Here is a 15,260-nt window from a genome sequence, read left to right on the forward strand (position 1 = left end):
GGCCTTGTTCTTTGTGGACAAAACTACTATTTGGTGTCCTAGGTCCAGTAAATGGGTCCATGCCATTTGTCTTGTTTCTCCAGGACTGGAGTCTGACTCTGGTCCTCCTGAGCCCCAGAGCCTGTGTCAGTTCTCCAGTTCCCCTCTTCCCTAACTTCTGTGATGCCAACTCTTTCTCTAGGCACCTCCCTGCTAGGCCTGCTGTGCCTGCTATGAGACTCTCTTGACCCTGTACCCTGCCCATCTGCCAAGGTATTCACCTGATATCTGATTTTCAATGACTGTCATCAGTTTGCCAAAGCTGAGACTCCCTTTATCTTGTCTATCTGCGAGATTTGCACCAACTTACTCTCCTACCAAACAGTAATTGTGAGATTGACTACAAAGGAATTCAAGAGAAGGAAGAGTACAACTTAAAAGAGTTTTAACTCCAAGAGCTAAAGATTCAATGTCTCCCTGGAGCCCAGCCAAAGGAGCACTATAATGCAAACAGAGACCTTGTGAGAAAGATGACCTTAGACCAAAGGAGCAGACGCTACCCATGCTAATGTCCAATGGCTGCTAAAGAGATAATCTTTAATTCCTCTTCAGCTCAATTTAATTGAATAAGCTAGAAATGAGAAAACAAAGAGGGAAAATGCTATGGAGTTTTTAGAATATAGGCTGAAATAATGTTTTACATTTTCAGATTTCTCTTATGTATGTACATCATTTCACCTGATCCTTGTAAATATCCTGGGTGTTAGATAGCTCAAGAATGATTATTCACATTTGATAATTGAGAAAATTAAAAGTGAAGAGATTTCAGTTGTTTTTCCAAGGCCATAGCTCTGCTAGTAATTGGCAGAACTGAGAAAGGACTCCATATTCTAAAGCCAGTGTCCTTGCTTCTCTGTCACATTTTTTCAATAAGTATGTACAAAGTTTAAGTAAAATGTAGCAGGCTAAAAGGGATACTTCTTCAAAGAGATTACTTCTTGCTATATTAAAATACTATGTCAATTACTTAGATTCCTTTCTAATTATTTTAAAATAATGTAAAACCTTTCAGCCTCTATACAATATTGATGAAAATATTAAATTTTCTAAATATTAAAACTCTAATTGGACTGGAACTATTTTATAACACCAGTCACATGTAGCTTCTATTATAAGTCAAGAGTGTCAAATATGGCAGGAGTAACAAAAATTATGATCATCTGCTGCAGGTAGGATGGTTGGGCTTTGAGACATTCCGTTTACCTGGCAAAGCAACCAAATCAACAATGTTTGAAAGTAAAAGTAGAAAGGTGGCAGCTATGAGACAGATAATCAGTCACCTAATCTGTATGTGCAAACTAATAGGGAGGCCAATAGGGAAACTTTAAAGGAGTTCTAGCTGGACTTTGAGTTTCAACCCCATATCTCAGGAAGACTCAGGACTGACATGAGATTCCCCTAAATGTAGATTTCTTTCAAAGAGAAATAACAGTTACACTTTGACCTGAAAAAAATGCTGAATGATTTAATTTTTCCCACTGTTTTAAATTCCCCCAGAACCCCTGTTATATGGGCCTGAACATGACACTACATTATATGTTGCAAATATATTTGGCTTCATGCAGTGGTAATACTGAGGTTTCTCTAAAAATAATAAACATGTGAATCAGGACCCTCTAGAAATCTGCATTTCTTGGTATAAGGAAAGGAATTTAACTATAAATTCAAATATAGCTTTGGAACTTATTACTTTCTTATTTAATCCTAGATAATACCATTTCTTATGTTCAGGACTCCAGGCAAACAGAAGAACATGGTAATGAACCACATTTTATTCCTCTGTGTTTCTTACCCTCGCAGAGGTTCTACCCTATCCTGCTGTCTCCATTGTCCATGGGGTGATTCCAAGAGCTTTTTCTCAGCATCTTCTTTTCACCATTACAAGTATAGCTTTTGCCTTGGTTAAAATCCAGCTACTCATGAGAAGAACAAAATAACCTACCTAGTTTAGAGGATTTCAATTCAAATATCATTATTTGAGAGCTTACTATAGGTAGAAAATATGGTGAGCAATGATGAGGTGGTTGGAGATGAGAGCACTTGCCTTTGACTTGGGAACAAAAACATCTACAGTCAGTAAAATAATTGTGGACAAAGGATGGGGGAGGGCAGCGAGGGTGATGAATTTTCTCTGAATGTCCAGGGAAAAGCTTCCCAGAGAAGGACATTTGGGGATGTAGAGGATAAAGAGGGAAAAAACAATGGGAGAAAGGCATTGCAGGCCTATAGAAAACACAGCATGAGTGACGGAAGAGAAGGCATTGGCCGGCATGAAAACTTTAAACAGTCTAGTGCAGAAGAACCGATCATGACTGGCTGAGTATCACAGGGAATGAAAGAGGAACATTGGATTGGAGCCAGAATGCTGCGGCTTAAACACCAAAGTAAAGAATCTCAACTTTAGTTTGTCAGCAAAAGAGAAACACTGAAATATTTTATGGGCAGGAAGAGCATATTCTGATATGATGTGTAAAAGAGGACTCCAGTTGTGGTAGAAAATAATTTTTTAAAATATCTGTCAAATAATTTCTAAAAAAAGAAAACTTTAGTGGCTAACCTCTAAAATTATAAAGTTAAGGTGGGTTATGATTATATCTAAGTTTGCAAAATGAGCTGTCTGCCTGGATTTGCCGAAAATGTGATACAGGTGTTGGAAAGAACAAAGTAATGATGGAAAATTGCTACCAAAATACTATATTTAACAAAAAAAGGGAATTCTTCTTATAATCTTCTAAAGAAACAATAGCATGTTCCCATGAGTCAGTAAAAATATATTGTGCAAGATCTTCAATCTCGAAAAGTTTGAAGAGTTAGAAGAATTCAGAGAGTTTTATAGGGATTATAAAAAAATAGCTTGCCAAGCATGCAGGCAATATTTTTCCTGATTTTTTTTTTAATTTAGCAGTACTATTTATTTATTTATTTATTTGCCTCTCAAATCACAACCAGGTCTCAAGTGCTTTATTTTCTGAAAAGTCATGAAGAAAAAAAAATCTAGTTATTTTTCAAGATAAAGAAAATGATACTTCGTATATAGCTCCTTCCTACCCCCGAGGTGATAATAGTGCTCCTTATCATACATCCTGACATTTGCAAGACCAACATATTAATGTATCTAGGGTGGAAGCCTTTACAAATGTCAGAAGGTGGCTATGAATTACAAAAGTAAATAAAATACTGGAAACTACATGGGAAATTATGCCACTAACAAGCATAATATCAGGATAGGAGGTGATTAAGAGAGAGAGAAAGACACCAATGTGCAAATTATTCTCCTCTCCTATGGAAATAATACTACTACTTAAAAGATTATTGAAAGAAAATTACATGAGTCATCATATACAAAGCAATTAAAGCAGGCATATAGAAAACGCTTCATAAATATTAAGTTGTCACTTATATTGCCTGATGACTGGTTCATTTTGGAGGCTTCTCTTTCTACTCTTAAGCCCAAGACCCCACATACTCTACTGCAACCAGTGTGTTTCTTTTTTCCTCCTTTCCCAATAAACCCTTAATTCCCTCTCAAAGGAGCTAACTATTAAATCTGACTCTTTCACCCAAGCAATAGTTCAAATCCTTAAGGCTTTGTTCTCTGGCCTTTTGGATTCCTGGGCCCAGCACTTTTTCCCTATAAGAGCACAGCCCTGGTTAGATTCTTTAACGCCTGAGACTTCCCTTTGAGAAGCAGTGCTGTTCCTTTCCAGGAGTTTCTAGTCCAGATTAAAAGCTGAGAGAGGTACATTGAAAACAAAATAATGATACATGTTAACTTATAACAGTGTAAGAGATGGAACAGGTGATCCAAATACTAACTGAGGGAAACAGATTAAAAAAATCATGAAGTTTTAGAGAATATGATCAACCAGTACGGACTCAAGAGATCAGGAAAAGCTGCAATGGTCTTGAAGGACAGATGGGAGTTTACACGCTGAATAGAAAGTTTTTTTGGAGGAAGACTCATGACATGAACATCAACCGGAAAAAGGAATTTCACCAGGGAAAGGCACAAGACAAGAAGGCTTGGAGGCAGTGAGTAGACTACTCTGTGGACTGGCCTGGACTTAACTAGGTGTTTGCATAATAAAGCAGTGTAAAATGAGGTTGATGGGAAATGTTTAGGTTGAAAATACAGAGGTCCTTTTGTGCCCTCAGTATATTTCATAAAAGAAGATTCACTCAAAATCTCAAAAGAGATTTTGAAAATGTTATGCTAAAGTCATTTCACCAATAGGAATCTTAAGGAAATGCACAAATTAGATTGCATAGTTCAAGACTGTAGCCAGAGATTTGAGTTCCAGTTATTTAGTTCATAAGATGATGAGAGCTATCAGCAAGGTGGTGGCTTTAGGAGGACAAAGGGAAAGATGGATATGAGTGACACAAGCCAGGGAGAGTTGTTGGAATTGGCAACTGAATATGGGGCAAAAAGGAAAAGGAGCCTAAAATGCCTCAGAGATTTCAGCCCCAGCGACTGAGAAAGCATGGTTCCACCAAGAAAAATTGGAGACAGCCAGGAAAGCTATTTTCCTAGTGCCATGTTGGAGTTAGATACGATGGCAGGAACATAGAAATAAATATTTAAGAACCTGCTTGAGATAGGGGCTGATGCTTAAAACACAATGCTGAGTTCTATGTTGAGTTCTACGTTATTCTGCCAATTAAATATATTTCTTACAATTGGAAAGAACTCCAGCATTCACAAAGCTCTTCCAGTTAGAGTAATTACAATTTGACAACACCAAAGGTAGAATGGATATTTCTGCTACCATTCTATAAATGAATTAACTGATAGCCTAAGAGGTTAAATAACCTATGCAAAAGTATGACTGTATAGGGGACAGATGAAGAATTATATTTTCTAGCATATTATAAGGATCAGAGAATCAAAGAGGTTAAGAGGATTCTAGACTCTCAGAATTGGAAACATGACTGAGCATCTCCCACTCTTGCCACGTCATCTACAATGTTGTCCGCACATGGTCTTCTGGCCACCACTTAATAGCAGCCAGTGACGGGACCTCACTAACTTACAAGTGGAAGTTTTGATTTTTAAGATGCATTAATATTGGAAATTTTTGATGAATGTGTCAAAGAAAAATCTGTTCTCCTGCTATGTGTTGGTGCTCCTTCTGTTCTTTGGAACTACTATAAAATTATTGTTTCTTTTTCTGTGTGATAGACTTTCAGATATTGAAGAAAACTATCATGCCATCCTATATCATCTGAAGCTGTTTATTGAATAACATGCCTTGTAGACCTTATGAAATTCTGGTCATCTATTTTTAAAAGGCCTCCACTTTTCATATTTCTTATAAATGATGAAGCCCAAGAATGAACTTAATATACCAGATGTGTTCTAACCAATGAAGAATGTTCCTGCCTTACCAAACCCTTATACTTGACCTGTCTACCTATGTTGATGCATGATCAGATTTCACTTGCTTTAATAGCTGCCTTCTCACTTATTAAATCATGTTGAACTTGAAAGCAAATAAATCTTTATGACTTTTTAAAATTTTCTGTTGTTCAGCCACATCACCCCTATTCTGTACTTTGTGGTAAACATGAATATTAATATTTATTATGAATTCTGGCTTTTTACTTTCCTCTTTGCCATCTCATTCTAGAAATGTTGACCCAACATTCCAGACTACTGGGACCCTTCTAAAGCCAAATTTTGTCATCCAATGTAACAACTTTAAGCTTCAGCTCAACTGCATATCTGTCAAACATGCTTTCTGCCTTTGTTTTTTTAAGTCCATAGCAAAAATATCAGCCATGATAGAGAGAAAGAGAGAATGTCATCCAGCTAATGTCTTTATCCTTCTTTGCACTAAACGACCAACTCCTCCATAGTCCTTCAACAGAGAGGTTACAAATCTTTTCTTCAATAAGGAGGAAATGACCTGTCCTAACTGTTTTTTGTCCATTTTCTCCTGCTGCTTTAGGCAAGTCTAAGTAAAACATCTGAACAGATCAAACTGAAGTTTTTTAGATTATGCTGCAGTCCATAGAGGAATTATAAGAAACCAAGTCTTGGTCTTTGGTTTAGAATCAATGGAAAATAATGCACTTTTCACATATTTAATGTTTTCATTATACTGGGCTTTAAACCCCACATTTACAAATGCCTTTCTAGCATGTTATCCCCCAACAAAATGCCCATTATAATGAGTAGAAATCAACTATACTGCACTGAGCTATGGATAGTGGGTTTTGTCTAATAATTAAGACATTTACTTCTATACATCACCCTCACATTTATATCCTTCAAACCCAAGCCTCAGCAAAATGCAGATTCTACTCTCCAATTCCTTCAGAGTCATGGGCATAGAGTCAAATCTGAATGTAAAATCTCTGAATGCCAAGGTCCATGTAGTAACTGCAGCCCCCTTTCTCCTGATTATCTGTGCCAGTAAGATAACCAGACTGGTGCTCTTAGATGCTGTCATTCCAGGTTTTGAACACTGTGTGAAAGGTTTTCATAAAGTAGAATTCTCATCAAGTTTGCATTTGCATAACCATAGAAATCACCTTCTTCACTGTTAGAGTGAGGAGCCTATGGTATATGTTATTTGTCTGTGTCCATTGAATGGGATATTTTCATTCTTACCACCTGGCAATTTGTTTTCTCTTCTGACATAGCTACCCTCTGTCCTGGGTTTCTGTCTCAGGACATTTCATATTGAAAAATGCACTCAAAAGACAAAGACATTAGTTTCTGCCCTTAAAAAACTTCTGTTCAGTAAATATCCTGCTAGAGACTTTAATGGAATAACAAGTAAAACTCTATGGCTAAAAAAGAGGAAGTCAGTTGAGTATCGTAACCTAAAACTATAGGGACCCTTGGGTTTTCCTCATGTACAAGCACATACCTTATTTATGATTTCATTTCCTGATTAGTCCCCAAAGTCCCAGAGTCCTACAAAATAATGCCTTAGTATTAAAAACATGCCTTTCTATAAAACTATTTTAAAAGATTCAAGCACAAATACATAGTTTATGCTTTCATAGCTTAACTCTTTTTACCTTCTCCTATGAAGCTTTCTAGGCCCTCAACAATATCTCAATTATATGAAGTTCAGTGACATTCTTCTGTTCTTGGGTTTCCCAAATCATATTTCATGGAACACTTGTATTCCCAAAAGTATTAGCCCAGTGATATAGGTGTCCTATGGCCTAATAATTTTAGCAACAAGGTATATTAATAAAGGATTACACAGATCTCTTTACCACAGTATGCCTCAGAGCCTCTACCATGTTAATAAGCATTGGGAATTTTTAGGAGTGCAATGTCATCTCTTAACTTCCATAGGCCCTCTACTACCTAGAGGCAGCACAAGTTTAGTGATGAGTATCGAATAACAGTAGAAAACAGTATTTTTAAAACTATGTCTAAATTATACTTGGAGAACTACAAACACTTTAGTTCTCCTTAAATAGTGCTGAGACTACCAGGGTTTCTCTTGGTTCCTTGGTGGGATTGTCCTCTTTCTCTAGTTCATGAGGGTGAATTACCTACTGGCTGCTAAAGTTAAAAATAACAGTACTTAAAAACTCATTACCACCAAAGATGTCACTTCTTTGGAAGCCTTTGCTGGCTCCTTAGATAACAGAATTGCATGCCTCCCCCATTATCTGTATTTTGAAATCATTTTTCTAACACCTGCAACGTATTGTTGAAGTCATTTCTTTAAATGTTGGTTACATTTCCTACTAGATCATAATCCCTTTTGGAGCAACCACTGTGTCTCTTTTGCTTTATAATGTTAGCATCCAGCACAAGGTCTGGCTCATGATACAGATTTAATAAATATTTATTAAAGAAAAGAGGGAGAAAACAGGTGGCACAGCAGACACTACCACAGATGCTGTCAAGTATTAAGGTGACTGAAGAATCCACAGTGCAGTCTTACAAATTAGACAGTAAATCCTGTGGTCATCCTTATACATGCTGTCACTCATACTACTTTATATACACTGTTAAAGAACAGTTTTTAAAAGAGAGTATAATTGTGATATTCACGCAGTTATAAAATGTGTCAAAATGTTATTCATCAATTAGTGAGAGAACCAGGTAAGATGTTACTACTGTCTCAAAGGAGAATTCCAGAAACCAAACGCATACAAGCAATAAGAAAAGCTGGAATAGAGGCAAGACAGATTTATCCGCAAAGCAATACTCAGTTTTATTCCACCCAAAATAATTAATTTGTATTACTAGGGACAAAAATCATCTATACTATTATTATTAATTTTCTACAATTTATAGAGTTTTAAAGTAGCCCAAGGACAATGAAAAGTGAAAATAACCCAAATGTGTATCATAGACAGAATACCCACTAATCTTTTCTGCTCCTTTTTCCCCAGAAGTGGCAAATTTTCATTTTATCAGTTTTGGTCTTCCTTCCCTCTCTTCCTCCTCCTCTTCCTGCTCCTCCTCGTCCTCTTTTATTATAATCATCTAGCACTTTTGCTCAGGTTTGATAAGACTGAGGCTTACCTGAGAAATATTAAGAGAGAAAGTGCCTTCCTTTCCAGAGTTCCCCTCCTACTCTTGGCTCAGTTTCTAGCATTGCTCTTTACTGTCAGGCACAGTTATTTCTTTGGATGGCTCCTTGATTCATTATGTAAACAGTCCTCCAGAGAGGACCCCACCATCCTTCTAGGTGATACAGAGTCAAGACCAATCTAAATACATTTACATGTATCCCCCTCAATACGTCCATGAAATCTTTTTTCCATCCTTAAATACTGTGTTTCTCAAAGAAAGGAATTGTCATTTTTTTAATCCATTAAGACACCTGAAACAGTTCTGGACTAATAGTCCTCTAAATACTTTCTGCATGTGAAAATGTTTTCACATTCTTTATAAGATCCAGGTGTAGAACAATTTAAAAATTATGTTTTGTCTTTTCCTAAAGAGAAGACATTTTTTCTGTGCCTCCTTTTCATAGCATATGTAGTTTTTGCCAAAGCCTGTGTTTTCACAGAGCACCTAGCTAGAATCGGTAAATGGAATTTCAAAGGACCATAGGTTTCTTTCTGCCTGGGGAGGGTATCTGTAATTGTACCAGTCTTTCTTAAGTTTAAATCCCAATTGCCTAATTTCTCTGGCCTACACCCTGAATCTCCTCTACAGTATACTCTCTGAAAGTACAACCAGATGCTTGCTAATACCCATAAATTTTTTCTGCATCTCCCCTTGAATAGGGAAAAAAAAACTGAGAAAACTATGATTTTTCAGCTCATTGAAATGTCTTGCCTGAGAAATTCTTAAGGAGTGGGAAAGAAGAATGACACATACCCATTTAGGAGAGCGTCTCTGAATAATTTCTTGAGCTTCTTCGACATATTTCGTTCTGTGCTAATTATAGATCACAGTGAGCTACAGTTACTAGTGAGTGCTTTGTTTCCTCTAGCATTGTTGGTACAGGAAGAGAGAAAGAGAACCATTTATCTAACCTTAATAGAATATTATAAATCTATTATCATTTATAAACAGGTAGAAAAAAATATCCTTAGTTCTATCATATATCTCTAGACAGTCTGCATTTCCAAGAGATGTCTGTCTGTGCATAACACTTGTAGTATGAAAAATGCTAACATCCCTCAGTGACCATATTTATTGTCAATTACCATATATCTTCTCTATTATCTTATTTATAAATATTGGAAAATTTTGAGTTTGGTTGAACAAAAATAACAAAAAAAAGTTTTATTATATTTATCAGACACAAAGTTTAAGGGGTGTTGGATTTCCAAGGACCACTCTGCTTCGTCAGGTTGGCCTATATCTGCACCACTGTGTGATTAGAGGATGGGGCAGATGGAGTGGCAGACGCCTGACCTAGAATCTCAAACTGGTATCTGGAAAATATGTGGCTGGAAGCTACCTTCCCTATGAAATGTTGACAACCCTTGGTATTTTTCTCATATTCAAGAAACAGAAGTCAATAACCAGGTTGATAATTGTTACCTAAACCTGTTATTCTATAAGGATTCTGACTGCTATATCAGCATGATCTCATTTGTTTAAAATTTTGCATAAGAGAAAAAGGCTTAGGCCTTCTGGGATATGAGGTCTGTGACATTGAGTGTCATTTCAGAGATGTCTAGGGACCTGAATTAGATGTTAATAACTTAGCAATGGGAAAATGATGGAACCATTTTTTTGTATCTTGCATTGATCAAATTGTATTATTCCATTTGAGCTTCTCTATTAGAGTAATAAATTTCTTTCCTCCAATACTTCTCTCTAAATGCCTCTGCTTATTTTTTTTCTTTGTAGCAATACTTTCATGCAGGAGGAAATGGCCTGAAAAAGAATTTCTTGGAGAAAAGCCCAGATCTTCAGTCTCTGAGATATGCTCTCAGTCTTTATACCCAAACTACTGATGCCTTGATAAAGAAATTCATAGATACTCAAACCTCACAGAGTAAGTAACACATAGGACCTGAGAATAAGGTAAACTGAATACTAAACTAAAATTTAACATCAGAATTATTATACATAGTCCCAATAATTTTTTGCTGTTGTGAATTGAAGTATCACTAAAAATGGAGATTTACGGTTAATAGAGAATACCAATTTTTTTTAGTGTTCATGAATTATAATTTTATAAATAATTTTAATAACACTAAGATATATTTCATACTAAAGCCCTATGGAATGGCTGACTTGTTGGTGATTTTAACTTCCATAAAACTACTTTAAGTAAAATCTACTTTTTAATATTTATGACCATGATATTTTCTTCAATTCAGTATAAAAGACTCAGTGGATTTCTGGTCTTGGTATCTTCCAAAAAATGATAATAATTCCCTAAATCCTAACTTCAAATGTAAAATCTGTGCTCTGGGGTTTCCATAAGGGAAATCTCATTTTATGCTCATTTCATATGAAAAAAATTACAAGATTTCTTTGAAACAGGCCAAAAGGCAGGCTTGGTATTTTATTTGAAACTCAGATATGTTTCATGTGTCAAAGTTTCCACCTCATAAGCTTCTAGGATATTACCGTTCAAAAATTTTTCTTTCAAGTTGCTTTGTGATGTATTATATTTTGGTGATTATATGCATTTAAGATCTGGCATTTCTAAGAGATTATTGAAAATGTCAATATGAGTCAAAAGAGCCAAATGCATGCTCAAACTTCACAACCTAATAAGTTATACTACAGAAATAATAAAAGTAAGTAAGAGGACACTAACTTCATTCATGAAAGATCCTTGGAAAAGGGAACATACAGATAAGTTTTTAACTGTGATGAAAATACCCTGGACTCATCATTGTTTCCTCTTGGATACATTAATTTTTCTACCTATATCAAAGATAAAGCTAAAGGTGCTAGGTAAGTTGTCTGCCTATAATACTTTGTGCTTTTTGATACTGTCCAATTAAAAACTACAATTATCCCTTTTCATATATCCCAGGTTATATTGTGGGATATTTCCAGAAAGGGAAAAGTTGAGCTCATGAGAGATTGTCAAGAGATGCAGAAATATTCAAAACATTACTCCTGAATGCATGCTTATGCTCCCTCAAGGTTTACTAAACTTTATAAATATGAATACAATTCTAATATATCAAATAAATAGTGTTGTAGCTTTACTCCAAGAAAAAAATGAGTATATAAAACTTTTGCTTCATCTTTATCAGTTTACATTTATATGTACACCCCCCGCCCCCAACACACACACATATACATATACAGACAGTCATCCCTCGGTATCCATAGGTAATTGGTTCCAGGACATCCCATGGATAACAAAATTTATGGATGCTCAAGTCCCAGATATAAAAAGGTATAGGAGTTGCATATAACATATGCACATCCTCCCATATATTTTAAATCATCTCTAGAGTATGTAGAATATGAAAAAATGTAAATGATTGTTATACAGTATTGTTTATGGAATAATAACAAGAAAAAAAGCCTGTACCTGTTCAGTACAAATGCAATTTTTAAAAATATTTTCCATCCACAATTGGTTGAATCTATGGATGCAGAACCCATGGATATCAAGGGCTGACTGTGTGAGTGTGTGTGTGCATACATCTATGTATGTTTGTGTGTGTGTGTGTGTGTGTGTGTGTATAATCAACTATGGTATATGGAATTTGGCATAATTATCTTTTTATTACATGTATTATATGAAAACATTAAAAACATATGGGAAGAGGAGAGGATTCTTAATTCTAATAACTCACTGGTAATATAATTGGTTTTACTCTTAGTTTATTTCCTACTCCCTCATTTTCTGTTTTTTTCTGAGTATTCAATTTTTTTCAGATAACTGAAATTGGTAGGATATAGATATGAAATGGTTTTTAATTTTCTCCAATAACTACCTGTAAGTATGCCTTGTGGAAACCTATTTCCACCTCCTCCAGCCCTCCTCCCTCCACCCTCGCGCAGCTGCCCTCACCAGACATACTCAGGCCCAAAGGACTTAGTGTATAAAAGGGAACCTGATGTGCCACTTATTCTCCTTCCCCATCCACTTATAGGTCCCTCTATTCCTCAGTGTTTTGGGGAATGGAAACTAAAGGGGAAGAAGAAGAGGTCCTCAGTGCTTCCTATATGGTGGCATCCAAACACTGGTCTCTCATGTGTGTTTCTGGGGACCCTCCTATCTGTACATTTCCTTGAGGAGTGAAGTCTATTTCAGATCGATTCCTGTCAGTGTCTCCTGTGACTGCCTACTGCAGCATATGCCATAGATCCTTGCTGCTTGAAAATCCATTCCTTGTGGCTAGCCCTCTGGAATGGGATTCCAGCAAGTAAGCTAAAGCCCAACTTCCTCTTGTGATGTTCACTTGAGCTATAGAAAACTCATACATTTTTTTCAAATTGTTGGTGGTAATGGAGACTTCTCCACTACTACCCACTTTCTCCACCCTGCCATTTCTCTAAAATTCTCTTCTCTACCTGTATGTAAGCATTTATACTTCCACATTAGGGGAGGGACAATGCTATGGCTTGCTGTAACATGACCATGTTCAATAAAAAATGGAGGCAAGCTAAAGTCTTCTCAGTTAGTGAATCTAGGATTTCTGAGTAATATTCATTCCCTCTCTTTTTATGATTGTATCACAATCCCATCTCAATATTCATGACCATAGACTGAATAATAAAGTTAGCCAACACTACACCCTTTGGAAAATTGTGATGGGCAAGAGAGATAAATGAAAATTAGCTACATTTTAGAATTATTTATAAAACCATAAAAATGAAAATATAGTAGAAAATACAATACTTATTTCTGTAACAGATCCTAAAGTTATAGTTTGTACTTATGACTTCCAAATTCTTCTGTCCAGTCCATGTTCTCTTTGGCGCCAAAGGAAACTCAGCTTCCAAGATCCCTTAAGTGACAGAGAAATATAGAAAAGTTTAATTATTGGGGTCTTATTTATATAAAGTGCTATACAATTCTTTGAACATTTGACACTGGACATGCTGAAATAGAGGCATTTGGGTTCCACCCTTTGTATTCCATTGGTACTCTTCCTGCAGATGATCATTTCCAGTCAATAGTAGGATCCATTATCCTGTACCTGTTTTATTCTGGTGGCATGGAGTCAAAACTGACCAAATGAAGTCTCAGTTTCCAGTGCATATTAGTCCATTCTCATGCTGCTAATAAAGACATACCCAAGAGTGGGTAATTTATAAAGGAAAGAGGTTTAATGGACTCACAGTTCAGCATGGCTGGGGAGGCCTCACAATCATGGCAGAAGACAAAGGACGGGCAAAGGCATGTCTTACATGGTGGCAGGCAAGAGAGTGTGTGCAGGGGAACTGCCCTTTATAAAACCATCAGATCTCATGAGACTTATTCACTAGCATGATAACAGCACAGGAAAAACCCACCCCCGTGACTCAATTACCTCTCACTGGGTCCCTCCTGTGACGTGTGGGAATTATGGGAGCTACAATTCAAGATGAGATTTGGGTGGGGACACAGCCAAACCATATCATGGTGTAAATATTGTTGCAATTATCCAAATAATTGTCTAGCACTTAGCACAATACCAAACACCCATGAATAGTCATTGTATTTCATTTTTGTTATTTTAACTTAGATTTTGTTATATGATTTAGAAAGATCATACTGGTGTTATAGTATCAATCAAATATAAAGTAGTAATAGCTGACACTGCTTACTGCAAACACCTGCCACTCTGCCTGAGGAGCCACAGGCATAGGCTCAGTCCTATGCAGGACCAGCTGGAGTGCCAGAGGGTTAATGCCTGAGGGAGCATACCCCTACCAGTGAAATACAGGAAGTTGGTGGGTTAGAAAGGAAGAAGAGAAAATCTCTATCTTCCTCATTTGTGACAACTCTGATGTGTATTCTACATACACAGCACTCCAGAGTTTCCCCATGAGATGGGATCCTGTTTCCCTCAGAAGGCTGGCTTGACACACACATACTTACTTTTTACTTATTTACTTTTTTTTTTAGCTTACTTACTTTTTTTCTTTTCTCACCTCCTGGCTCCTTTCCCAGTGTTTCCTGGGATCCCTCCCCAGGCAGACCACTTACCTTTTGATGCTTGTCTCAGGTTTACTTATGGGAGAACCCAAACCTAAGGTCACATGGCTAAAAAGCAGTGCACCAGATCCTGGTTCAACACATATCTGGACTCTGTGCCCTGACCTCTATGTACACCTCTCCTTGACAACAAGTAAAAAGGCTCACTACCTTGAATGAATGTTTCCCCATTACTTGGGCTTTTTCTCTCATGTGTTCTTAATTTAGAAATACAGAACTAATTAATGAAATACAACTTTTAAATGAGTATTATCTTTTAATACAAAAAAATATACAATTGTATTTTTAATACAAAAAACTTGTATTTTTTTCCAAATAATAAGCATAATCATTTACCTTATGATCCTAAAACCCAAAGTGATTTTTTTGTCTCTTTAATTTTTTTTTTTTTGAGGTGGAGTCTTGCTCTGTCACCCAGGCTAGAGTGCAATGGCACGATCTCGGCTCATTGCAGCCTCTGCCTCCCAGGTTCCAGCGATTCTCCTGCCTCAGCCTCCTGGGTAGCTGGGATTACAGGTGCACGCCACCATGCCCAGCATTTTTGTATTTTTTTTTAGTAGCGATGGGTTTCACCATGTTGGTCAGGCTGGTCTTGAACTCCTGACCCCAGGTGATCTACCCACCTCAGCCTCCCAAACTGCTGGGATGACAGGT

The 15,260-nt window shown here is 36.7% G+C and overlaps 1 protein-coding gene across 2 annotated transcripts in view; it reads left to right on the forward strand.

Moving 5' to 3' along the window:
• UNC13C (unc-13 homolog C) overlaps nucleotides 1–15,260 on the forward strand; it is a 661,317-nt gene that overhangs the window by 589,457 nt on the left and 56,600 nt on the right. For both annotated transcript variants that reach the window (XM_063716164.1, XM_024232533.3), the window contains one exon: nucleotides 10,334–10,481. In XM_063716164.1, the coding sequence (XP_063572234.1) occupies nucleotides 10,334–10,481 (148 nt within the window). The remainder of the gene's footprint in view (nucleotides 1–10,333; nucleotides 10,482–15,260) is intronic.

The sequence above is a fragment of the Pongo abelii genome, chromosome 16 (assembly GCF_028885655.2).
Source record: "Pongo abelii isolate AG06213 chromosome 16, NHGRI_mPonAbe1-v2.0_pri, whole genome shotgun sequence".
Taxonomy (NCBI): Eukaryota; Metazoa; Chordata; class Mammalia; order Primates; family Hominidae; genus Pongo; species Pongo abelii.